The 25,578-nt window shown below is 42.3% G+C and overlaps 1 protein-coding gene across 1 annotated transcript in view; it reads left to right on the top strand.

Moving 5' to 3' along the window:
• Positions 1-25,578, top strand: part of LOC311004515 (protein TANC1-like) — a gene marked incomplete at both ends in the record, with an annotated part of 62,549 nt that overhangs the window by 34,628 nt on the left and 2,343 nt on the right. Inside the window, 16 exons of the mRNA XM_083996618.1 lie at positions 3,566-3,874; positions 7,313-7,513; positions 7,734-7,837; positions 11,019-11,127; positions 11,594-11,716; positions 12,739-12,975; positions 14,464-14,676; positions 16,756-16,837; positions 17,878-18,011; positions 18,773-18,896; positions 19,578-19,753; positions 20,812-20,947; positions 21,944-21,973; positions 22,075-22,166; positions 22,372-22,518; positions 25,036-25,136. Coding sequence (XP_083852744.1) covers positions 3,566-3,874; positions 7,313-7,513; positions 7,734-7,837; positions 11,019-11,127; positions 11,594-11,716; positions 12,739-12,975; positions 14,464-14,676; positions 16,756-16,837; positions 17,878-18,011; positions 18,773-18,896; positions 19,578-19,753; positions 20,812-20,947; positions 21,944-21,973; positions 22,075-22,166; positions 22,372-22,518; positions 25,036-25,136 — 2,318 coding nt within the window. The remainder of the gene's footprint in view (positions 1-3,565; positions 3,875-7,312; positions 7,514-7,733; positions 7,838-11,018; positions 11,128-11,593; positions 11,717-12,738; positions 12,976-14,463; positions 14,677-16,755; positions 16,838-17,877; positions 18,012-18,772; positions 18,897-19,577; positions 19,754-20,811; positions 20,948-21,943; positions 21,974-22,074; positions 22,167-22,371; positions 22,519-25,035; positions 25,137-25,578) is intronic.

Below are 25,578 nucleotides of genomic sequence, written 5' to 3'. Positions count from 1 at the left end.
AACCCAGAGCTGTTTATTGGGCGCTACGAATGTCTATCAAATGTGTCTGTACGTAGCTTACAGCCAATCGTATCAATCATACCCGATGACGTATGTAGAGCCACAGAAAACCGATGAGGAAAAAAATGCTAAACGTTGCTCTTTGTTCAAAATAAACTTGCGGTCAAAACACTTTCTAACGCTGCATCGAAAGGTAAAGCGTCTGCCGCCATGTTGGATCAACAAGCTATCAACAAAGTAGCCTCGGTGTGTCGTCATCGTCTTGCTGCCCCCTCCCCCGTTCTGTGATTGGCTGCCTAGTTGAGGGGAAAATTGGGTCCATGGTTTCCAGGCTGACTTGCAAGGCAGCATGGGGTAAACCCAGGCTCGACATACTCATTCATTTGAATTAAAGGGCGACATTGTGTCATGCAAACAAAAAATACAGTTCTTTGGACAATGCAAAACATTAAAATTTTAATTAAAAATTGGTTTAAATTTGAATAATGCAAATAGTAATAACTGAGTTTATTTGAGTTGTATCAGGTATTTTAGCGACATCCCCTTTTATAATTGTGGTATATAGAGAAAAAAAACTGTTTTGGTGGTACAAGGACTTTTTGGTTTGAACCCAAAGCAGCAGGACTGACAGTTCATGCTGCGTCCAGTGTGTCATCAATATGAAGAACAGGTGCAGTCGACCGCTCGCTCAGTTAAAGACGTGGCCGGTCGTACGAGATCAAAACGACTGGACAATCTTTTATTTTTGGCTAGAAAATGTATCTCATTTAATTGGATCAGTGAGAAAAACCTCCCACTGAGAGAGAGAGTTTTTCCTGTGGAGAGACTAAGTGCCAAGTTAAAGGGGAATGACAACATTTTTCTGGGCATGTGGCCGAGGGATCTAAGTGAAATCATCCAGGGGGGGAAGGTTATACTTAGACGGTCCCAGACCGATGATAAGAAATGTGCAAGGACACATATGACTTAATCTGTTGGTATGTCGTGACTTTCTTTCTTTCTGTTTAATTTTTTGGTTTGTTGATTTTTATCTCGTTTTATTCTTTTCTTATCTTCTTACCCTCCCTAGTTCATTATTATAAATAATGTAAGTAAAATCTGATTAATAGAAAAAGAGGTGGTAGGTGACAGGGCCCTAACGACCTTTAAAGAAGATTAATTCAACTAATAGTTCAGCTCAGTTCAGTTTATTGCCATAACCCTATAATAAATAATTATAATAAAAGAATAGAATAGAAATAGACACATACACGACTCATTTCTCAACAAAACGTCTCGGTTGCATCAGTTTCATCCTCAACAGTTTCTCTGAAACGACTTTGTTTTGCCCGTGGAAGCTGTTGACAACGAGGTCTGAGGATTATTAAGAGATGCTGTTTCTCTAAAAAAGATGTTTGCTTGAATTATTTACATGTGATTTTTAAATGCTTTTAGTGCATCAGATGAAACTCTTTTCATCTCTATTGTACTGGGACGTGGACTCCTGTGAGCTGAAGTTCTTCTTTCTTTCTTTCTTTCTGACTTTTAATGCCAGATGAGCCGTGCACACTTAATTAGATGTGGGCGAGTTTCCCAAAAACCCACCAGAGGTAAAAGTGAGAGAACAGGATTTTTATGAAGTGTCACTCTGCGTCTCACGGCCTGAATCACAGAGGTTTTCCTCAGCAGCAGCTCTGTGCGTAGAAGAGTGATGTTGTGCTTTTTTTTCCTTTTTTTTTTTTTACTGCCATTGCTATAGCTACTATACTATAGATGTCGTGGCTCTTTCTGGCGCCCGCTGAGCTCCCTAGTCTGATGTATTTTCTCAATCTGGTTGGTAATCCCACCAAACAGCAGACGCATCTGTCCACTGCCAAAGCCAAGGCTCCAAATGCTGTGTGGATTACGCCCTGAATGGATGGTAATACGACTGGGAGTCTGGAGCTTGACAGCCAGCCAGCCAGTTACATAATTGGATTAGTGTTTGGGAATAAACGAAACACATTTGAGGTCTTTTTTTTCCTTTTTTCCCCTTTTTTTTAATGATGCTTTTTAAACAAATGTTAATAAACACCCAAAAATTTAAGGACGAAGACAACATTTATCTGGATTTATTGGACGGTCCTTCACCTTGTTCACAGCAGGTGCCATAACTCCTCTATAACAACCTGGATAAGTGGAGCACAGTTCACCACCACCACAGGCCAATTTGCTTGTGTGCTTCTTTGTTAATGAGGAACCGAGCTGCAACAACATGGAGTCTTCTTTCTTTCTTTCTTTCTTTCTTTCTTTCTTTCTTTCTTTCTTTCTTTCTTTCTTTCTTTCTTTCTTTCTTTCTTTCCTTCTTTCTCTCTTCTTTTTTTTTGATCAGTCGACTCATAGCTGGTTTTGGCCAGTGTTGTTGAGCAGTCGAGGACGGCGGCGAAGAGAGAGGAGATGAAATGTGAATCTGAGAGATGCCTGTGAGCAATGTTGGGAGCTTGAGTCATTGTCACACCATTTACTGTACTGTATCCCATGGCTCTGTGTGAGTCACAGGCAACAGCATCTGAGGAATGGCTGCTGGTTTTTTTGGTGCTTTTTTAATTCGTCCTTTGCGAATGCACCAAAAGAGACATCATCATGCTACCTACAACTCTTTAGATACTGTGTTCTGTTGTGTTGTGTTGTGTTGCCTGGTGCGTGGGGGGAGGAGGGGTTGGGGGAAGCTTCTGCACAAATAGTTTCTTGTCTTCTTTTCCTTTTTCCTTTTTATACTTTATTGCAGGATTGCACAAGTTGTTAGTTCATGTTCCAATACACATCTTTTTAGCCATTGGAGCATTCGTTCTATCTCTGTAATCAGGGCGTCATTGTAAAAGAGAGCCTGCTCTCAATTGGTTTCCCTGAATAAATAAAGGTTTGAAATGAAATGAAATGAAATTCCTAAAAAAATGTATGCAATTTGTAGTGAAAAACATCAAAAGAAATTTTAAAAAAGGTTCATGGTAAAAGAAAAAAGAGAAAGTGAGAGAAAAAAGGAATAATAATAACTCAACTCAACTCAAAATGTATTCATATAGCACATTTAAAAACAACCTTAGTTGCCCAAAGTGCTGCACAACATACAAGTGCTAGCAATATAAATAAAAACAACATAAATCAAAATCATAGATTAACAGTAAAATAGTAAAGTAGGGCAATAAGAACAGTTACTAAGATAAGGTAAAACAAATAAAAGCTATACTAAAAGATGAAAATAAGAGGGAGAAAAAGAGGTGGGACAAAATATATGTATTATACATACACGTGTGAGCACACATTTAAAGTATATACAGTATACAATTTATTCTCTCCGGAGATCTAGTTAACATTTCTTCAGGGCTTGACTCTTCACTTTTATTTATTTATATGATCAATCCTTTTCAGACATTCTGGTTCTTGATTTCTGATTCTATATGTCATTTTTTCCATTTCCAAAATATTATTTACAGTTAATTTCTAGTTATTAAAAGAAGGTGAGATGGATTTTTTTGCCAATTTCTTGTTATTTGCTTCAGAGCTGCTATTCTGATTATTCTGTATAAGTATTTGTCTTTTTCTGCAGGAAATCACCACCCTCCTCCCGTTCTCCGGCATCTCTCTGGACATCCTGCCGGACAGCAGCGACCTGGGAGCCGACCTGAGCGACTACATCCATCACCGGGTCGGCGGCAGCGCTCAGGTCGCCGCCAACGTCACCACGCCGACGGGCTCTGCCCCCGATCAGCTGCTTCTCAGCAAGTTCAGCAGCCATTTGTCGACACGCAGCCACGGCTCCGTCCTCTACCTGCAGCTGACCTTGGATCTGTTCCACAAAGGCCACCTGGCTCTGAAGGGGGGGAACTACCTGGTGGTGCCCGTCTCACTGTCAGAGGTCAGACTGATGCATTACAATACATTATTATTATGATTATTATGATTATTATTATGATTATTATTATTATTTAAAAACTGTTACAGGGTTCTTACGGATCCTTAAAAAGTCTTAAAAGGCATTGAATTCATTAATCTAAAAATAAGGCCTTACTTGGCATTAAAATGTCTTACTGTAAATCAATTTTTTCAAAAGTCTTAAAAATGTTAACACTTGATAAGTGGTATTTTATGATTGTAATTAGTCTCAAATCTCAAAATAATTGGTAACATTCCGACATAGAGAAGTTAGTGGCGGCCGTCAACGCTAAATTTCTCACCGCCACCAGCTCCCGAGTCAGTGTTTTTTTTTTTTTCTCCGGACTTTTTATGCATTTATTTTGAAAGGACAGCTGGAAAGAGACACAACCCAATGTTCATGTAGCAGTCACTTTACCTTGGATGTAATTGATGTGGTGTTTTTTTTCCTTTTTTCTGCATTTGTGTTTATTATGAAGTCGGTCTTAAATTTCATTTCAAGTGGCTTTAAAAAAGTCTTAAAAAGTCTTAAATTTAACTTGGCTTAAGCTGTAGGAACCCTGTGTTAGTTAGTTAGTTAGTTAGTTAGTTAGTTAGTTAGTTAGTTAGTTAGTTAGTTAGTTAGTTAGTTTCAGTTTATTTCGGTCGGATGTTAAAATAAATAAGAAATAATACAGTAATGGACAGACATAACAAATAAATACTTTACAAAGACAACACATGAAAAAAATAAAAGAATTGAAAATGAAGATAATTTGATTTTTTTTTTTCATATCCGAAACTAATCTCTACTAATTAGAGTATTAGGGCCACATTGACGAATAAAAAAATCACAAACTTTGAGAATAAAGTCATAAATTTACAACTTTATTCTCGTAATGTTATGACTTTTTTCTCGTAGGAAATGTACGACTTTATTCTCGTAAATTTACGACTTTATTCTCGGAATTTACGACTTTTTTTCTCGTAGAAAATGTACAACTTTATTCTCGTAAATGTAGAACTTTATTCTCATAAATTTACGACTTTATTCTCGTAATGTTATGACTTTTTTTCTCGTAGAAAATGTACGACTTTATTCTCGTAAATGTACAACTTTATTCTCATAAATTTATGACTTTATTCTCGAAGTCTGTTTTTTTTTTCCCCTCAATGTGGCCCTAATACTCCGTCGTACTCTAATATATAGGCATATACATATATGGATTTATTCTAATAGTATATTATCACTAATCTTTATCTCTCTAATATATAGGCATATACATATATATATATAAACACATATACAAAGACAAACTGAAGGTAACACCAACAGAGCAACAAATAAAACTAAGTGGTGGTTGGTGGTAAATTTATTCAATAATAGATTAGAAACATCCAGTAATTTATATAAATTATCACTGTGTAAACTATTGTGAATCACCAAGCGTTTAAAAGACACATTTTGTCTTGAGTGTATTTTTGGACCCACCTTCCTCCTCCTCCTCCTCCTCCTCCTCCTCCTCATCTGGTCAAGTTCACGGTCTCACACTTAACACTTGTCAGTCATCCTGGTGAGCTGTCTGCCGTGAAATGGCATCTCACGTGTAGCTCGAGCAATCACTGTCCTCACACTCACACACAGAAGTAGTACACAGACGGCAGCTACTGCTCAGACATGTTGTTCCTGAAGAAAAAACTCACTCACACACTTACACTCTCACTCTGCTCAGATCAATAAACGACTTAAAATAAGAAAAAAAGTATTTTTATATTAAGTACCCATTAAAAAAAGAAAAAAGAAAACAAAAATCCACAGTGAGTGACTAAAGCAAAATGACAGATGTATTTAAACGTTACATAATCATCATCAGTATGAAGTAGGACAACAGATGGGAATGTGTTATGCTGCGTTCACGTGCGGCTCGGATTGTCCCATTTCCCCAGTTGGGAGCCGCAGTCGTTCTTCAGACTCAGAGTCGCGTTCATTCATGTGGGTTTTAACAGCGTGAACCTGAGAGCTGCTCCCTGTCTGTGTGTTTGGGTTTTTTATGATGAGGATTATTGCAGATAAACAACTTTTTTCTGAATAATCTAGGTCACTCTGCACTGACAGCTACTTATATTTACCATCTAAAACCATATTAATAACTACATGTCAACTAATAATGATAATAATAACAAAGATATAAAACGTGTGCATGTGTAATTCAGATATTTACTTTTCATGCATGTTTCTGCAGATACAGTAAAGTTATGTTAAAGCAGAAGTGAGTGATATATTTGTGTTAATATAAGTCTTAAATAGTTATATCTTCCGACAGCAATCACTTACATAGAGTGTTTGGACTGAAACACGGGTCTCTCAGTCCCTCTGCTCTGCTCTGAGCCGAAGAGAAAACATTTATCGTATCCTACAGTTTTTATCCAATGAGGAGAGAGAACGGCATGCAGGGCTGTGTGTGCAGCCAAGGAACGCCGTGAATGTGGTGACGTAGCGACGAGGACTGTTATGGTGCGTTCAAGGAAACTCGTATTTTTCCGACCGTGAAGTGGTACCAGTTTGATCTGGTACGAGTTCACCGGTCAGAAGTTACGAGTGGCCGTTATAGTGACTTTCACCGGTAAAACAGGTCGGAAAAACACGAGTGGGTTGCCTGGAACGCTACAAAGTCGTAAGTTGTGACTTGAAGCTGTAATTTACGATTTCAAAAGCCTGCCTGGAACGCAGCATTAGCGAAAACGACCGAATCACTCACTTCTGCTTTAAATATTTGTAGGTAAATAGTTACTATAATTACTCAACTCAACTTTATTTATAGAGCAACCGGAGTTGACGAAAGTCCTTTACAGATCAATTAAAAACATAAAACCATAAAATAAGTTAGTAAAGTGCAATAGAATACAAATGAGCTGTAAATAAACAAATAAAATATGGTAACCCTTTAATTTACTGGCCACTAATTACGTGATAATGTCAAGAAATAGCCTAGAAATAACGGTCAATTTCATAGTAATGTCATGTGTTTCATTAAGATCATTATTTCCTGGGTATATTTCTCAACGTTACTATGAAATTGACCGTTATTTCTAGGCTATTTCTTGACATTATCAGGTAATAAGCAGTCTAAAACCTAAAATCTACAAGTAAATGATTCAATGATGTTAAAGCAATAAAAATTCAGGATGCATAAATCTGAGTTTATAGGAAGCGACATATCGATGGTGGGAAATCGGAAGCTGCTGCTGTCTAGCTTTCTGTTTTGTTACCATAAAAATAAATCAATAAGCTCCGATAAGCACCAACAGACATAGCAGATCATAATATTTAGAAATAATTTATTTTATTTTCATGTTAAATTGCAAATCTAAATGTGAAACTCGAACTGTTAGCATCTTGTGCTAAGCTAACCTCACCTCACCTGTGGACTCTCTCCGGCAGGTGTACCTGCTGATGTGCCGTGTGAGCTTCCCGGATAAAGAGCTCTTTGAACGGATCCTTCCGGTGCTAAATGTGGCTCTGGCGTCTCTGCACCCACTGACTGACGAACAAATGTTCAGGGCGCTGAATGCAGGCAGCGTGAGGGGGGAGCTGGAGTGGAAGGACTTCCAGCAGAGATTAGACAGCCTGGCTGGATTCATGGTAAGACTCCTGATACGCCGGCATGGAAGGTACATAATGACTCAGGCTTTTGTTTGAATGTCGCCTTTGATTTGCTCCCGGGTAAATAATTTGCACATATACAGATTTAGAAGTCGTTCCATAAAATAATTACAGTATAATCAGGGACGTTCAGTTGGTCTGTCACTCTGTCTGTCTGTGTGCTAATGAAATAATTGATCTGCATCCTGTGTCTCTGCAGGTGAGACGCAGGGACGGCACTCGGATGCTGTGTCATCCCTCCTTCAGGGAGTGGCTCGTCTGGAGAGCGGACGGAGAGAGCACCGACTTCCTCTGTGAGCCGAGGTGAGGTCACACACACTGCAGAGATACCAAAGATGGTTAGGAAGCAAGACGCAAAACGCCCCACCAAGGGCGGGATACAATCTCTGCCCATATAAGGATTTATTTAGCAAAACAAAAAGTCAGCATGTGTCCTAATGCAGCGAAGAGTGCAAAATCATTAAAGCAGATATCAGCTTCACGGCCGTTTCGGCTAATGCTGCGTTCAAGGCAGGCTTTTGAAACCGTAAGTTACAGCTTCAAGTCACAACTACGACTTGGTAGCGTTCCAGGTAACCCGTAGCTCGTGTTTTTACCATCCTGTTGTCTGTGAAAGTTCCCTATAACGGCCACTCGTAACTTCCGACCCGTGAACTCGTACCAGATCGAACTGGTATGACTTCACAGGAAGGAAAAACACAAAGTACGAGTTTCTTTGAACGCACCATGAGTTAGCAGCCCCCGCCCTTGTCAGGCATCAATTGGTCCTCGTGCTACGTCACCACATTCACGCGCATCCCTTGGCTGCACACACAGCCCTTCATGCCGTTCTCTCTCCTCATTGGATAACACTTGTATCCCACAAGGAAAATTTTCTCCTCGGGTTACAGCAGAGCAGAGTGACGGAGAGACTCGTGTTTAGGCTGAAATACTTCATGTAAGTGATTGCTGACGGAAAATAGGACTATTTAGGACTTATATTAACAAAAACATTCCACTGATATCTGCTTTAACTATGATAAAAGGATGAACATAGTACAACCCAGCTTGTCATTAAAGTAGACATATTCTGCCCCTTATCCACCAATTGAAATTGTTCGTAGGTGTAAAGACATGTCTGTGACATACTTCGGTCAAAATACCCCAAGGATCAAGCATCACAGCTCTTCCTTCAACCATTCAAAACAGCCCTGAACGGCTGGTTTCAGTGTCTGTCCCTTTAAATGCAAATTAACCACTGCTTTCCCCGCCCTTTCTACTGGTATCAGGTAGGGGCGGGGTTATGCAAATTCGAAAAATAGTTACATCATTGGCAGACAACTGAGGGAACAGCGCGTAAAACCACATGAATTTTAACCTAGGGAGCCTGAAAATTACAGATTTATTTGTCAATTCCCACGTTTCTGGGGTCAACAGGCAAGACAAACACCCAAATGTATGTTAAAGAGCCTTCAAAAAGTGATATTTCCATGATATGTCCCCTTTAATACAATGTAAAAAAGACCAAATTTGCTTGAGAGAGAAAAGCCAATCAGTTTTCAGCTCAGCTAAATCCCACCAGCTCATTTATTCTGTGGTGTCCTCCCCGAGCTTTACCTCTTAGCACTAGCAAACTAGCAACCAGCTACACATGGGTTTAGGGTTAAAACCCCCCTAATAGCCCCCATAAATTACGCCCATGCGCTCCACTACGAGTCTGGTTTCTGTATCTGTGACCATGACTCCGCCCTCTTTAGGAGACTGGCAGACCATGACTCCGCCCCCTTTAGGAGACCGTCAGACCATGACTCCGCCCCCTTTAGGGGACCAGCAGACCATGACTCCGCCCCCTTTAGGAGACCAGCAGACTATACGCTCGTTCGAGATGAACTGCGCCTCGTCTGGACGGTCGGCGAGAGCAGGCAGCAGCAGCAGGGGGCAGTGACAGAAAGCTGCAGTCAAGTCGGACAGTTTCCAGCCGCCGTCAATACAAACAGGAAGTCACCAAAGTATATATTTCTTATGCTGTACTGCAATTGTCCAATAAATAACCAATATATTTCTCAGGACATAAGTTTGACTCAGTGTGAATATTTTTTTAAGCAGTATAGGCCTACAACATGAGATTCATATAATCTAGCATTATACAACAACACGTAGTGTTTGCAGTCCTAACTAAGAGCCAATCAGCTCGTGATCCGGCGCGTTTCCCATCATGCCCTGAGGCTTGCAGGCGGTAGCAGTCGGTGGAGAGCAACTGCGGCGCCTGGCTCTAAAAACTGCGGCCGCCTTGATCTCGTGAGGTTATCGTTGCAGGCGCGTGCATGACGTCAGAGCAAGTCGGGATCAAGTCGGACACAAATCTAACCGGCATGCACTGTGCGCTGGTCACCGGCGATCGATTCTGCGCACGCCTGGCTCATCTCGAACGCACCTTTTGACTCCGACCCCCTTTAGGAGACCGTCAGACCATGACTCCGCCCCCTTTAGGAGACCGTCAGACCATGACTCCGTCCCCTTTAGGGGACCAGCAGACCATGACTCCGCCCCCTTTAGGAGACCGTCAGACCATGACTCCGTCCCCTTTAGGGGACCAGCAGACCATGACTCCGCCCCCTTTAGGAGACCGTCAGACCATGACTCCGCCCCCTTTAGGAGACCATCAGACCATGACTCCGCCCCCTTTAGGGGACCAGCAGACCATGACTCCGCCCCCTTTAGGAGACCGTCAGACCATGACTCCACCCCTTTTAGGGGACCAGCAGACTATGACTCCGCCCCCTTTAGGAGACCGTCAGACCATGACTCCGCCCCCTTTAGGGGACCAGCAGACCATGACTCCACCCCCTTTAGGAGACCAGCAGACTATGACTCCGCCCCCTTTAGGAGACCGTCAGACCATGACTCCGCCCCCCTTTAGGAGACCAGCAGGTGTTACTCCTGCAACAGCTACTCTTCCTGGGGTCTATGTTAAAACGTGCATATAAATCCAAATAACAATAATATTTTACATGAATAAATACATGAATACAATTTCAACACTAATTTCCCCCTACACACGCTCACACACACCCACACACACAACCACACACAAATACATTGAGATCAAATTTCACAAAAAGACAAATTATAAACAAATCAGGAGAAAATTAACTTTGTTAAAGACAAACACACACTCACTCTTGCAAGATTTGGCACAGATCTCCTAGGTAACATTGCGAACACCCACGCTAACAAATGTTTTTAATGCTAAATAACTGTAAGCTGTTTAAATATCTAATTTGAGCAGAAGAAAATATAAATAGCTGAGCTCACTTTAACACGAGGTCGAGGGACGAACGCCCACTTTAGGAGACTGGAAGTGTGTAAAAACCATTTTATATCGTTGGCACAGCTTGTAATGAGCTACTTTGTCAGATACCGACCGCATAATATGTGATTGATGCGTTGGTGCCTGTTCTGTTCTGTTCTGTTCTGATCTAATATCTGGCGTGTTCTGCATCAGGAGCGGCCACGCCCTGCTGGCCTTCATGTTCTCCAGACAGGAGGGCAAACTAAACCGGCAGCAGACCATGGAACTGGGACACCACATCCTCAAGGCTCACATCTTCAAGGTAACACGAGCCGAGCCGAGTGATACCTTCTGCACCGTATATAGTAGTATATAAAACTTATATAGGTTTAGCAGCGATTGCACCTTTAAACCTCCTCTGGTTTCTCCTCCTATTCCCAGAGGCTTCACTTTAATAATCAGGATCCTGCACTTACTTGACTGCTGAATATCACTGCACAGACACACAGAAACACAACACAAAGTCACACACAATAAATAATAGTGAACCCCCTGTTCCCAGCGTCACCCACACACACATTAGCTCGACTCATATACATAAACGCCCACGGTTCAGTGGATGTTGTACTGTTTGCATGCACGGCTTCGACTCCGTTACGTACTGCTCCTCCTCTCCTGGGACGCAATTCAAATTCTGCACCACAGATCTCAACTAAGCAACTTTAATCTCTCTCCCTCCCTCTCTTTCTCTCTCTTTCATACACACACACACACACGCACACTAACAGGGTCTGAGTAAGAAGACGGGTGTGTCCTCCAGCGTTCTTCAGGCCATGTGGGTGAACTGCAGCACAGACAGTCTGTCCGCTGCGCTGGCTTCCCTGAGGAACCTCTACACACCTAACATCAAGGTGACACACACGCACAACACACATACACACACCATACGTACAGCACACACACTCTACGCTCGCTCCACATTAGAAAAACACACAAATATGCACTGCAAATGATCCTGTTGTTTGCCAAGATCTAAATTAATCTTAGATCTGCAAATATGAGATGAATTATCTGGGTTTAAAGGTTGTTTCATAGTTTCCTCCTTTGAATCATTGAATTCGGGGTTTATTGATCATTGATGTGTTTTTTTATGCCTCAGTTATTAAGGAAATCTGGAAATTGAATAATTTAGTAGTAAAACAAGCTTCATTAGACAGAGATCAACCAAATTTTCACAAAACATACAAACATTTTTATTTATTGGCTCAACCTCACTTTATAACCCGGAAGTAAAAGGACATTGATTTTCACTGCACAAACTTATGTAACACTTTGAACAGGCATTTATATTCTGGGCTCATTTCTATGAGTTTCTATCAGTCTTTCATCATAAAACAGTTTCCTTTTCCATGATGAAAGACTGTTTTTGAGATGAGACGACTTGTTTTTAAGTAACAGCATCATCACACTACACCAATATTAAGTCATTATCACTTAAATTAGCCATTTATTTTATCGCTTTAGAGCTTAAAATTAAGAATTCAAGAACATTTAATTCCTCTTGGGGGAGTCTAAAGAGATAGATAGATAGATAGATAGATAGATAGATAGATAGATAGATAGATAGATAGATAGATAGATAGATAGATAGATAGATAGATAGATAGATAGATAGATAGATAGATAGATAGATAGATGTGTGTTTTTGTAATTGCTGTGCTGCAGTGAGTCTGAAAATAAGAAATTTAATGTAAAAACCAGCGTTTTCTTTTTATTTCAAACCTCAAACCAACTTATTTTAAGATTTCTTGTCAAGTAAAATGATCAGTACAGATAATTTCACATAATTTTCCCCCCAAATTGAGCTTTTTTCCACCCAGCCCGAATGGTTTTTGCAGTGTATGTTCTTATATTCATTCTATCCGTTTGGCAGGTGAGTCGTCTGTTGATGCTCGGTGGCGCTAGTGTGACCTGGTGCACGGAGGTGATAGGACACGCCCCCATCCTGGCCGTCCACGCCCACCTGGGACACGTGGAGATGGTGGCGCTGCTGCTGGAGATGTCGTCTCCCGCGGACGGGACCACCGACAGCGGGATGACGCCGCTGTGTCTGGCCGCCGCCGCGGGACACGTCGACATCGTCAGTCTGCTCTGCAAGAAGGGGGCCAAGGTCAGTGTCAGTGTCAGAGGGAGGAAGAGGGCCAAATATTAATTTATTTGTTTATTTGGATCCCCATTAGCTGTTACTCCTACAACAGCTACTCTTCCTGGGGTCCATGTTAAAACATGCATATAAATCCAAATAATAATATTTTACATGAATAAAAACAATTTCAACACTAATTTCCCCCATACACACACACACACACAAGCACACACACAGCACCTGCCAACAATCAAATTTATAACAAGTTACCAAATACATTGAGATAAAAATTTCATAAAAAGAAAATCAGCAAAAACAGTCGGTTGTTTTAAAACACATATATTCCTGAATAAAGTTAGAAGACTTCATCTTAATCTGTCTTCCACTTTCAGCCAGGCAAGATCAGCATGCATTTTGTCTATGCTTTTCCTCATTGAGCACCGAAGGGCAAGACGCACTGCTCTATTTTGCACTAACTGCAGTTTATAAAATTCTTTATTAGCTGCACTTGACCAGATAGGTGAACAATAATCAAGATGAGAAAGTACCGAAGCTTGTATAAGCTGCCAGGTGGTGCTTGGAGTAAGGAAGGAGGAGCATCTTCTTATCATGGATATATTTCTTCCCATTTTTCCTACAATTCTATCTATGGTTCTGTCAAGGTTAAAGGAATAGTTCACCAAAAAATGAAATTCAGTCATTAGTGACCCACCCTCATGTTGATACTGAGAGCACTCCCCAGGCAAATTCAATACAGGACTGTTTAGGCTGTAAAAATGTCCTAAATGACGTTGTTTCCAGTAAACTCTGGACTATATCCCTTCAGGACACTTGGATTGCAGTGGACGAGCAGTATGGAGGAATATTAAATGGTTTTTGTGTAGTTTATGGACGTTTTTGTGTCGGGCCCTATTAATTTCATATCAAGTTTTTGTTGAATAAAAAACTACTCCGGAGTATTCATCAGCATGTAATGTAATGAGGATGAGTAACTAATGACTGAATTTCATTTTTTGTTGAACTATTCCTTTAACCTTGACAGTAAATTATCATGGCAGAAACATATAGATACAATTGTAGGAAAAATGGGAAGAAATATATCCATGATAAGAAGATGCTCCTCCTTCCTTACTCCAAGCACCAACTTGCAGGTTATTCAAGCTTTGGTAGGCTACTTTCTCATCTTGATTATTGTTCACCTATCTGGTGAAGCGCAGCTAATAAAGAACTTTATAAACTGCCTTTAACCCCTAGAAGGTTAAACTCATTAACCATTTTTGGAGACACAACGTAATTTGAGATCTTGCCTCAATGCAAAGTTTGATCCAAATAAACTATACATTTGGTTTTTGGGGCGAACAGAAATCTGTATCAGGCCTCATGGTTTCACACTCATCCACAGTTTCAGGCTCTATTCTGGGAGAGGTGACATCAACTAGGCCACAGTAGAACAGGCAGTGTTTAAGTCCCTCTGTGTGTCGTGTCCTCCATCCATCCCATAATATGTGCCAGGTGGGCCACGCTGATAAGAACGGCCAGTGTGCGCTGGTCCATGCCGGGCTGAAGGGCCACGCGGAGATCATCGGCATCTTGCTGGGCCACGACTGGGGAGCGGCGGAGCCCCCCGCCGACACGCAGCAGCACCACGGCAACGAGGCGGTGACGGGGAAAACACAGGCGGCACAGCAGGCGGCGACGGCTGCAGCGAGCGTGGGACACACACAGGTAACGTATCAGATCCTCCTCCTTCTCCTGACTCTCTGCTGAGATGAGATGAGATTTTTTTTTTAAAGGGATACGCCAACATTTTTTTTCCTGTGTCTTGCCTCACTCCCGAGTCCATGACCAGCAGATAGACACCATCCTTTCGACTGTGCGTGCAGTAACAAGGGAGATAGAGCCGTATCGCCCGTAATTAGCTTAGCTCAAACACTGGAAGTGTATGGGTAGCGTTAGCCTGCCTCCTACCCGAGCCGAAATCAGCAGTCAGAAGCTGATTTCATTTTAGCTCTAAACTCTGTAAATATATCACTTTATCAACATTTCAAACATTTTTAGGCGAGAAAGTAGCCGTTTAGATCAGCAGAGTGTCATTAATTTGTCTAAATACCAGAAAATATCAGAAAAAAAGTCTTTACTATAGCTACTTTCATAAAAAGTGCCTGGTCAAAAAGAAAAGGTGAATTATTTATGTGAATTCCATGTGGTTTCTGTTTTTGTTTGGTTTTGTCTGTGCTCTGATGATTTTGTTTGGTGTCTAAATATGATGTTAAAGGGATAGTTCACCCTAGAATGATATTTCGCTCATTATCTACTCACCCCCATGTTGACTAAGGGCTGGAAGAAGTTTCGGAGCCCACCGTCCCTTCTCTGAGTTACAGGGGGTCTTAGCGTAGCAGTGCATTTCAATGCCATGGTAGCAAAGGGACACCAGAGCTCTTCGTAAAAAAAACACACACAAAAAAACATCCAAATACCTCCATGATGCTCGTATGTAATGTCCGTCTTGTGCTGAAGCCCCAAATTGCGGAATTGTCCCGAAAAAAATTAAATAAGTCCACATTCCAAGCATGTTTGTAGCATTAGCTCCCAGTGTTGTTGTCCGGTCCACGCTGCCAGCGCGCATGCGCAAGAGCACATGAGAGCACTGAGACCGACTCGAGTCTCAGTGCGAACATTGCGCATGCGCGCTGGCAGCGGAAGACCGGACAACAACACTGGGAGCTAATGCTACAAACATGCTTGGAATGTGGACTTATTTAATTTTTTTCGGGACAATTCCGCAATTTGGGGCTTCAGCACAAGACGGACATTACATACGAGCATCATGGAGGTATTTGGATGTTTTTTTGTGTGTGTTTTTTTTACGAAGAGCTCTGGTGTCCCTTTGCTACCATGGCATTGAAATGCACTGCTACGCTAAGACCCCCTGTAACTCAGAGAAGGGACGGTGGGCTCCGAAACTTCTTCCAGCCCTTAGTCAACATGAGGGTGAGTAGATAATGAGCGAAATATCATTCTAGGATGAACTATCCCTTTAATGTGTCTTGTAAGCCCATATAGGCTGGGCGCCTTAATTGGTGCACGACGCGTGAATAAATATAAATTCATTCATTCATTCACCAGCTGTTTACAATTTTGTTTGGACGAATTCGGCGCTACTCAAGCTAGCCGTTGTGACCAACGCACTTCCGGTTACTTTCACAAAATAAAACACCCGTTGCCCTTTACATACAGAAAACCATGACGATAGAATTTGTGCTTTTACTTTGAAATAGGAAGCTAACCTACCCTCGATGTAGCTAGCTTGAACCAAAATAAACCGTCTTTGCTTGAACCCTCCGTTTTGACCGATCTCGTCCCGTTACCGGCATTTGACCGCTCAAGATGCCTTACCGGAGAGTTTTGTCAGCTCTGAGACGAAGATCGGCCCGCTTAGAGTTGCTGAAGAGTTTCTCTGATGACTTTAGGTGGAGGCAGGCTAACACTACCTATACACTTCCAGCGTTTGAGCTAAGCTAATTAGCGGTGCACCAGCTCTGCCCGTATCTCCCTTGTTACTGCACGCACAGTCGAAAGGATGGTGTCTATCTGCTGGTCATGGACTCGGGAGTGAGGCAAGGGCAAGACATGAAAAAAAAAATGTTGGCGTATCCCTTTAATGTGGAGCGCAGCTTGATGTGGAGGATTTATTAAATGCAGTTTGCTGTGGTCAAGGCCCGTGTGGTGTGGGTGCTTTTGTTTTTTTTGTGCACAGCAAGCCAGCAATACAGAGGAGAGTAAAATTGTGTTTTTTTCCTGCAGGTGGTGAAGAGCTTGCTGGACTTGAAAGACGAACAGCTGGCAGTGCAGATGGATGGTCACGACTCTCTCTGGGGAGAAACGGGTGCATTTCTGCTATCAGTCAGATAAATTTAGCTTTCTCACCTCTTTCTGTCCATCAGTCTGGGTCTGGAGTCACGCTCAAGGGCGTCAGAGAGACAAACACCACTACACAGAGTAGAGAGAGACACAGGGAATAGGAAGGAGAAACCCCCCTGCCCTCATCCAGAGATGCATTCCCATTAGGATTTTCAAATAGTAAATAGGTTTTATTGTAGTTTTTTTAGCAGAAAGGGAGCATCACAGAATATCTGGTCCATCTAAAAAGCATCTGTTATCCAGTGGTAATAGTTTTACCTCCATCACAGACACAGTGTGCAGCTTGCAGGATTCTGTTAGGTCCATTTCCTGAAAGCATGTCGGCTGCAGCCTGCAGCACCATTAGACTGTAACTCTATTACACTGCTCCTGCCCCATCTTTTCTGTGCTGAAGCAGAGGAAGTGAGAGCAGGAGAGCAGCAGCTGTGCAAAAAAAAAAAAAAAAAAAGTGGACGACTTACACCCAGTTTTTTCTTTTTTCTTTGTTTTGTCCTTTCGGTGATAATAACTTCTCTTTAAAGACATAATCACACCATCGATTAGCTCACTGGAGCGTGTGGTCGCATGAAACACGATGTTGGTGGTTATCAAGGGCAGTCGGAGGTTAGAGAGTGGCATCGATACCTCGCTGCTCTCCTCCATTAGCTGAAGGACCCGCAAACTAATACAAAGCCCAGTGTTTATTTATTAAAGCAGCAGTGGCTGGTTATAAAAGAGGATGCAAGGTTGTTGTTTTTTTATCATTTGGTTGGAAATAAGAGTAGGAAGTGTAGATTATGACCCTTAGTACTAATTGTCAGGTATCAAAACATTCACTTCAGCAAAATGTTAAATTATAGATCAGAGATGTACAGATACACAACACCTTATGAATTATGGAAACGTTCATCCGTCTTGTTTTTCTGTTTCTCACTCCTGCTTCTGCTTCTCTCTCTTTAAACATGTCACTTACATATTCTCCTCCACCACCACCTCCTCCTCTTCATCGCTCCGACCCTCTGTCAGTGCTGAGCGCTGCAGCGGGAAGAGGCAGGATGGAGGTGTGCAGCTTCCTCCTGGAGCGAGGGGCCGGGCTGGAGTTACCGAACCGCAGGGGGATGGCGCCGCTGCTCAGCGCTGCCAAACACGGACACGCACAGGTGAGAAGTTTCAGATCATCATCGTTTCAACTGCTTTTTTACTTTTTTACTGCATTTTTTGTTTTTTAAAGGGATAGTTCAACATTTTGGCAAATTGGCCCATTGCTATGATCCCTATGTCATAGCAGTAGGTTTGTTACCTTTATTTGTCGGTGCAAGCTATTTTTAGAACGGCGGAGCAGAGCCGTGAGCTGCTCAGAGCTACGCTACGGAGGCTCATGGAATTTCTTGGTTTCCCTCATCAAACTCATCAAATACACAATCCAACAACTCCAAAACGCTCTGGTGGACAAGTTGTGACCTGCACATTCACCACGCTATGAGATAATAACACAACGTTACCAGACAGAGTTGCTTTAGAGGGAAATTCATGCAAGACCGCTGATGCGCGTTGCCTTCAGGGACAGTTTTTCATCAAGCAGTCTCTGTATTTACCTCTAAAACAACTCTGTCTGGTAACGTTGTGTTATTATCTCATAGCGTGGTGAATGTGCAGGTCACAACTTGTCCACCAGAGCGTTGTGGAGTTGTTGGATTGTGTATTTGATGAGTTTGATGAGGGAAACCAAGAAATCCCATTAGCCTCCGTAGCGTAGCTCTGAACAGCTCACGGCTCTGCTCCGCCGTTCTAAAAATAGCTTGCACCGACAATTAAAAGGTAACGAACCTACTGCTATGACTATAGGGATTATGGCAATGGACCCAATTTGCCAAAAATGTTGAACTATCCCTTTAAGATCTTTTTCTCCTCCACTCCTCAGGTTGCAGAGCTGCTGCTGAAACAAGGAGCAGACATCAACGTCAGCGACAAGCAGAGTCGCACCGCGCTGATGCTGGCTGCGTCCGAGGGCCACGGCGGCACCGTCGAACTGCTGCTGTCGAAGGGTGAGAGAGTCCAGATCCAGATCTATGCGCATTTAATCAATGTACTATAAAAAAATTCAGGGGGGATGGTCAATTTTTTTCACCTTAAAAAAATAAGGGAGGGGGGGGGGGTAATTCATGTAAATTCGATATCAAAACAAAACACTGAAAATAAGACTTCTTAATCCTCAAATCAAATCAAGCCAAGTTTATTTAATTTTTTTATTTGTGCCCTCAGATTTTATTATTTCTTTTATTCAACATGCGTAGGCCTACTCTCTAATGATGAAATAATTAGGGCTGTCAATCTATTAAAATATTTAATCCCGATTAATCTCATTAATGTCATAGTTAACTCGCGATTAATCGCAAATTAATCGCACATTTTTATCTATTATAGCCTAAATGTCCCTTGAATTATCATTTTAATACTTTTATCAACATGGAAAAGTGGATAGGCTTGATTTGTGCAAATGTTTTTTAATGAAATCAACTATCAATAGATTTTTTTAAAAATTGACACCGTTAAAATTGATTTGACAGCCTATAATTACAAGTTATATGTCCAACATTTAATGTAAAAAGGGGAGGGATGGCATTTTTTCAGGGGGGATGCCATCCTCCCTCATCCCCTCTCAACTCGACTACTGAATGTACTATACCGTACTGACCAGTATGTTTTGCATTATTCGTGGCTCCCAGGTGCCTCTCTGTCCTCAGCGGATCAGGAGGGGCTGACTGCGCTGAGCTGGGCCTGTCTGAAGGGACACAAAGCCGCCGCGCAGCTGCTGGTGGAGGCCGGCGCCGACCTGAACCACCCGGACAGACAGGGACGGACTCCTCTGGACCTGGCTGCTCTGAACGGAGACGCAGATACAGTGGGTTTCACGTTTTAAATCATATAAACAGTGGGAAATAAAGACTGCAGAGAGTTGTGTCTTTACTGGAAATTAATGTTATTGGCACTAACTTGTAAAAACGTTACCAGACAGAGTTGTTTTAGAGGTAAATGCAGAGATTGCTTGATGAAAAACTGTCCCTGAAGGCAACACGCATCAGCGGTTTTGCATGAATTTCCCTCTAAAACAACTCTGTCTGGTAACGTTGTGTTATTATCTCATAGCGTGGTGAATGTGCAGGTCACAACTTGTCCACCACAGCATTTTGGAGTTGTTGGATTGTGTATTTGATTAGTTTGATGAGGGAAACCAAGAAATCCCATGAGTCTCCGTAGCGTAGCTCTGAGCAGCTCACAGCTCTGCTCCGCCGTTCTAAAAATAGCTTGCACCGACAATTAAAGGTAACACACCTGCTGCTATGACTATAGGGATTATGGCAATGGGCCAATTTGCCAAAATGTTGAACTATCCCTTTAAAGGAAACATATTCTGCCCCTTTTCCCCCTTTTAAAGACATGTCTGTGACAAAATACCGCAAGGATCAAACATCACAGCTCTTTTCATCCGTTCAAAGCAGCCCTGTTTCACGCTGCTCTGCAGGTTTAAATCATATGAACAGTGGGAAATAAAGACTGCAGAGAGTTGTGTCTTCACTGGAAATTAATATTATTGACACTCACTTGTAAATATTCTTGAAGAAAAAGCAATTCATGGAGCAAAGTGTGAGAAGTATAAATGTCAGGTTCATAAATAGAATAAAATAAATCATGATTACTGAGATAATGACGGTAATAATTTGCTCTGCATCACTGGACGTCGCTTTGCAATCACAGCTCATGTGCGGGTTAAAAAAAACAAAGGATTATTCTCAGACTCTCTCTCTCTCATGCAAGGGTAATTAAAACCATCTGATGATCATAAATTAGCATAGAGTGTGTAATCAACTCATGATTAAAATATCTAAAACCCTATTTACTGGTGCAATATTAACAATATTAAGTGTATAATGTTGTTGTTATATATGTACGTGCCACCAGGTTCACTGTCTGGTGGAACACGGCGCCGTGCTGGAGAGAACCGACAACAACGGCACCAGAGGCTCAGAGCAGCGGAGCGGCGGCTGCCAGAACCCGACTCTGGTGGCGTCGCTGCTGAAGAAAGGATCCAAGTCGGGTACGAACACGGTGCAGAGAGTCACAGCTTTAGATTCAGAACAATAACAAAATAAAAGTAAAAACATTTAACACGACTGCAGCTTTAAAGGGGAGACACTACAGGTGAATAGGGTAAAAAATTTTAACTAACAGATATCACCATGAAACTTCCCAAGTTTATCACTTACATTAAGACAAATATTTTTTGTATTACAAGTTTTATCAAATTTGATGTTTAAATATGTAAATTAGGCAATATCTAATGAAATATGAGCTAATTTGCATAATTTCCAGAACAGAAATCTGAACAATGGATGAAGCTACTTTCAAAATTCTTGTTTTATTTTGTTGACATATTAGAGTCAGAAGTTTTTACCGAGGGGTTTTTGGATATCTCTGTTTATCATTATCAAAATACTGTCACCAGACCTTTAAAAAAAATCACATTTCCCCATGTTTTTAGGAATAAAATGTTGTATAAATCAGGCTGTGAATGATATATCAACAATCCCCTTCAGAATATAGAAAGGGATCAAACTGGAAGGTTTGGTGTCTGTAAGTGCTGCTGAACTGGAGATTTCTAGCTCAGAGTCTGAGTCTGAAAAACTCATTTTGAGAAAACAGCCTTTAAAGACTTGTACTGTAAAATCCCATAGATTGTTAATGTCAATCATTCTTTTACGATTTGTTACGGATACAGAGGAAATGACAATTTTTGGAGCTTGTTCAGGAGAGAGAGAGATTTACAATGACACCTGACATGACATGGGTCAGACAACAGGCACAGTAGCATGTTAACTTTTGGTGACTCCACTGACTTCAACCAATCAGTGGAGAGACTCAACTCGTTTACATTGATTTGTATAATCTGCCACACTTTTACACCTGCACACTTAACACTCTGCATCTATATCACTTCATAGTCGCCTGGTTTAAACCTGCAGACTGTCTCTGTTCTGCAGCAGCTGCAGCTTCACCTCCACCTCTCTAACTAACTCCCTCTCTCTCTCGACAGGCTACAGATCGACTCAGCACGATCGATCAGGTACATGATTAATGCAAGACACAAAGCACAAGAGACAAGATGAGGTAGATAACAAAGAGATTAATATATGTGTGTACGGTATATATATGTGTGTGTATCAGGTCACGCCACGTGGGCCATGGCTTCATCCAAACCAGACATCCTCCTCATCCTGCTGCAGAAGCTGATGGAGGAAGGGAACATGCTGTACAAGGTGCGTCATGGCGGATACTCACAAAGTTATAGATCTGAATTAACTTATAATGAGGTGTTTTTATGGATTAGTCTGTCTCCTGTGTGTGTGCATATGTGTGTGTGTGTGTGGTGTGTGTGTGTGTGTGTGTGTGTGTGTGTGTGTGTGTGTGTGTGTGTGTGTGTGTGTGTGTGTGTGTGTGTGTGTGTGTGTGTGTTTTCCTCAGAAGGGACGTATGAAGGAGGCAGGCCAGCGGTACCAGTACGCCCTGAGGAAGCTGCCTCGCGAGGGGCAGAGCGAGGAGCTGAAGGGGCTCAAAGACCTGCGGGTCTCCCTCTACCTGAACCTGTCGCGCTGCCGCAGGAAAACCAACGTAAGGTCCAAGAGCATCAAACCGCTCATGCACTATTTAAAGGGATAGTTCAACATTTTGGCAAATTGGCCCGTTGCCATAATCCCTATAGTCATAGCAGTACTGTAGGTTCCGTTACCTTTAATTGTCGGTGCAAGCTGTTTTTAGAACGACGGAGCAGAGCCGTGAGCTGCTCAGAGCTACGCTACGGAGGCTCATGGGATTTCTTGGTTTCCCTCATCAAACTCATCAAATACACAATCCAACAACTCCACAACGCTCTGGTGGACAAGTTGTGACCTGCACATTCACCACGCTATGAGATAATAACACAACGTTACCAGACAGAGTTGTTTTAGAGGGAAATACAGAGACTGCTTGATGAAAAACTGTCCCCGAAGGCAACGCGGTGGTTTTGCATGAATTTCCCTCTAAAACAACTCTGGTGAATGTGCAGGTCACAACTTGTCCACCAGAGCGTTGTGGAGTTGTTGGATTGTGTATTTGATGAGTTTGAAGAGGGAAACCAAGAAATCCCATGAGCCTCCGTAGCGTAGCTCTGAGCAGCTCACGGCTCTTCTCCACCGTTCTAAAAATAGCTTGCATCGACAATTAAAAGGTAACGAACCTACTGCTATGAATATAGCGATTATGGCAATGGGCCAATTTGCCAAAACGTTGAACTATCCCTTTAACACCGGCCCGTTTATTAGACGCTGCTGGCAGCAGGTAGCAGGGAGGTCGAAGGCACCTTAAGATATATAATTTATCTGAATCAACATTAAAAAGATGACATCAGCAGCAGCAGCAGCAGCAGCAGCAGCAGCGTGGACACTGTAAAAATATCCCTTTGCTTTTCAGAACCAGTTTCATGTCTCGCTGCCTAAACGAGAACGTACACGTTAAGACCTGGAAGCAGGTGGTGACACGGTGAATAACGGTGCTGTGCCGTTAGTGCACAGATAGATATATATGTGTGAGTGTGTGACTGTGTGTGTGTGTGTGTGTGGCCTGCAGCCAGGACTGCAGCCCACCCTGCTGCTGACAGACGTCCTAACAGACTGTGTAAAAAATGCCATCCTTAGGGTCACTGTGGCTGATGAATAATGGAGCAGATAATGTGATGTGATAAGGTCACTCTCTCTCTGCCAGACCGGGCGCACTCACTTTCTCTGTGTCTCTGCAGGGGGGGGGTATATGGGGGGGTTATTTACAGTGGACCGGCTAAATCCACATATTATATCAGAACGCACGACACGAGACAACACTGTCATTAAAGATTCAACACGGAGATGTTCGCTATCTATCTCACATCGGAGGCTCAGGCTGCCATTTTGACCGGCGCTCCCAAGGACGCGGTGCTGTGTGTTTGTGTTGTTAGATATTCACCTGAGACGACGGGGATGATGATGACGATGATGGTGATGATGGTCTCTCTCTCCTCTCTGTTGCTCATCCCGGTCAATAAAAATGATTGCAGCAGCATGAGTTCTCCTCCATTATACAGACTTCGATCTTCACATCCAGTGTAATGAAGATACAGGACTGAACGGCCTCAGAATTATTATAACAAGAAAAACATTTTCCAATCTGGTCTCTTAACCACACAGAGGAGTTGTTTGTTTACTGTGAAGTCTCTATAGGACTGGGTTCGTTACCTTTAATTGTCGGTGCAAGCTATTTTTAGAACGGCGGAGCAGAGCCGTGAGCTGCTCAGAGCTACGCTACGGAGGCTCATGGGATTTCTTGGTTTCCCTCATCAAACTCATCAAATACACAATCCAACAACTCCACAACGCTCTGGTGGACAAGTTGTGACCTGCACATTCACCACGCTATGAGATAATAACACAACGTTACCAGACAGAGTTGTTTTAGAGGGAAATTCGCTGATGCGCGTTCCCGTCAGAGGCAGTTTTTCAGCAAGCAGTCTCTGCATTTGCCTCTAAAACTATAGAGATTATGGCAATGGACCAATTTGCCAAAATGTTGAACTCTCCCTTTAAAGGAGACATATTCTGCCCCTTTCCCCCCTTTTTAAAGACATGTCTGTGACATGCTCCGGTTAAAAAACAGCAAGGATCAAACATCAACACTTTTTTCATCCGTCCAAAACAGCCCTGTTCAGAACAGCTGGTTTTCAGTGCCTGTACCTTTAAATGCAAATGAACCACTACTTGCCCCGCCCCAACCGTTCTACCGGTACCAGGTAGGGGTGGGGTTATGCAAATTCGAAAAAAAATAGTTACATCATTAGGTGCGTTTCCACTGCAGGAGTTCCTGGTAAAGGGAGGAACTAAGAACTTCTACAGGAACCGTCCTCTCTCTTGGTGGCCATGTTTATCATACTTTTTTTTAATACTACTACTCTCATGCGTCCGTTACTGACCTCTTCTCTTTTCTTTCGGGGCCGGAAGGCAAGACAAACACCTAAATAAATGTTAAAGAGCCTTCAAAAAGTGATATTTCCATAATATGTCCCCTTTAAACACTGAATTGACTGTTTTTTTGTTTGTTTTTTTATGTCTGAAAACACAGGATTTTGGCATCGCTGAGGAGTTTGCAACCAAAGCCCTGGAGCTCAAGCCGCGGTCGTATGAAGCGTATTACGCCAGAGCTCGGGCCAAGAGGAGCAGCAGGTACGACAACAATATTAAACTGTGTGAAAGTGTGTTGTTTTAAAGGGATACGCCAACATTTTTTTGTGTGTCTTGCCTCACTCCCGAGTCCATGACCAGCAGATAGACACCATCCTTTCGACTGTGCGTGCAGTAACAAGGGAGATAGAGCCGTATCGCCGTAGTTAGCTTAGCTCAAACGCTGGAAGTGTATAGGTAGTGTTAGCATGCCTCCTACCCGAGCCGAAATCAGCAGTCAGAAGCTGATTTCATTTTAGCTCTAACCTCTGTAAATATATCACTTTATCGACATTTCAAACATGTTTAGGCGAGAAAGTAGCCGTTTAGATCAGCAGTGTGTCGTTAATTTGTCTAAATACCAGCTGTTTACAATTTTGTTCGGACGAATTCGGCGCTACTCAAGCTAGCCGTTGTGACCAACGCACTTCCGGTTACTTTCACA

This window comes from Trachurus trachurus (genome assembly GCF_905171665.1).
Source record: "Trachurus trachurus genome assembly, chromosome: 3".
NCBI lineage: Eukaryota > Metazoa > Chordata > Actinopteri > Carangiformes > Carangidae > Trachurus > Trachurus trachurus.
This window is presented reverse-complemented; position numbering and strand designations above follow the sequence as displayed.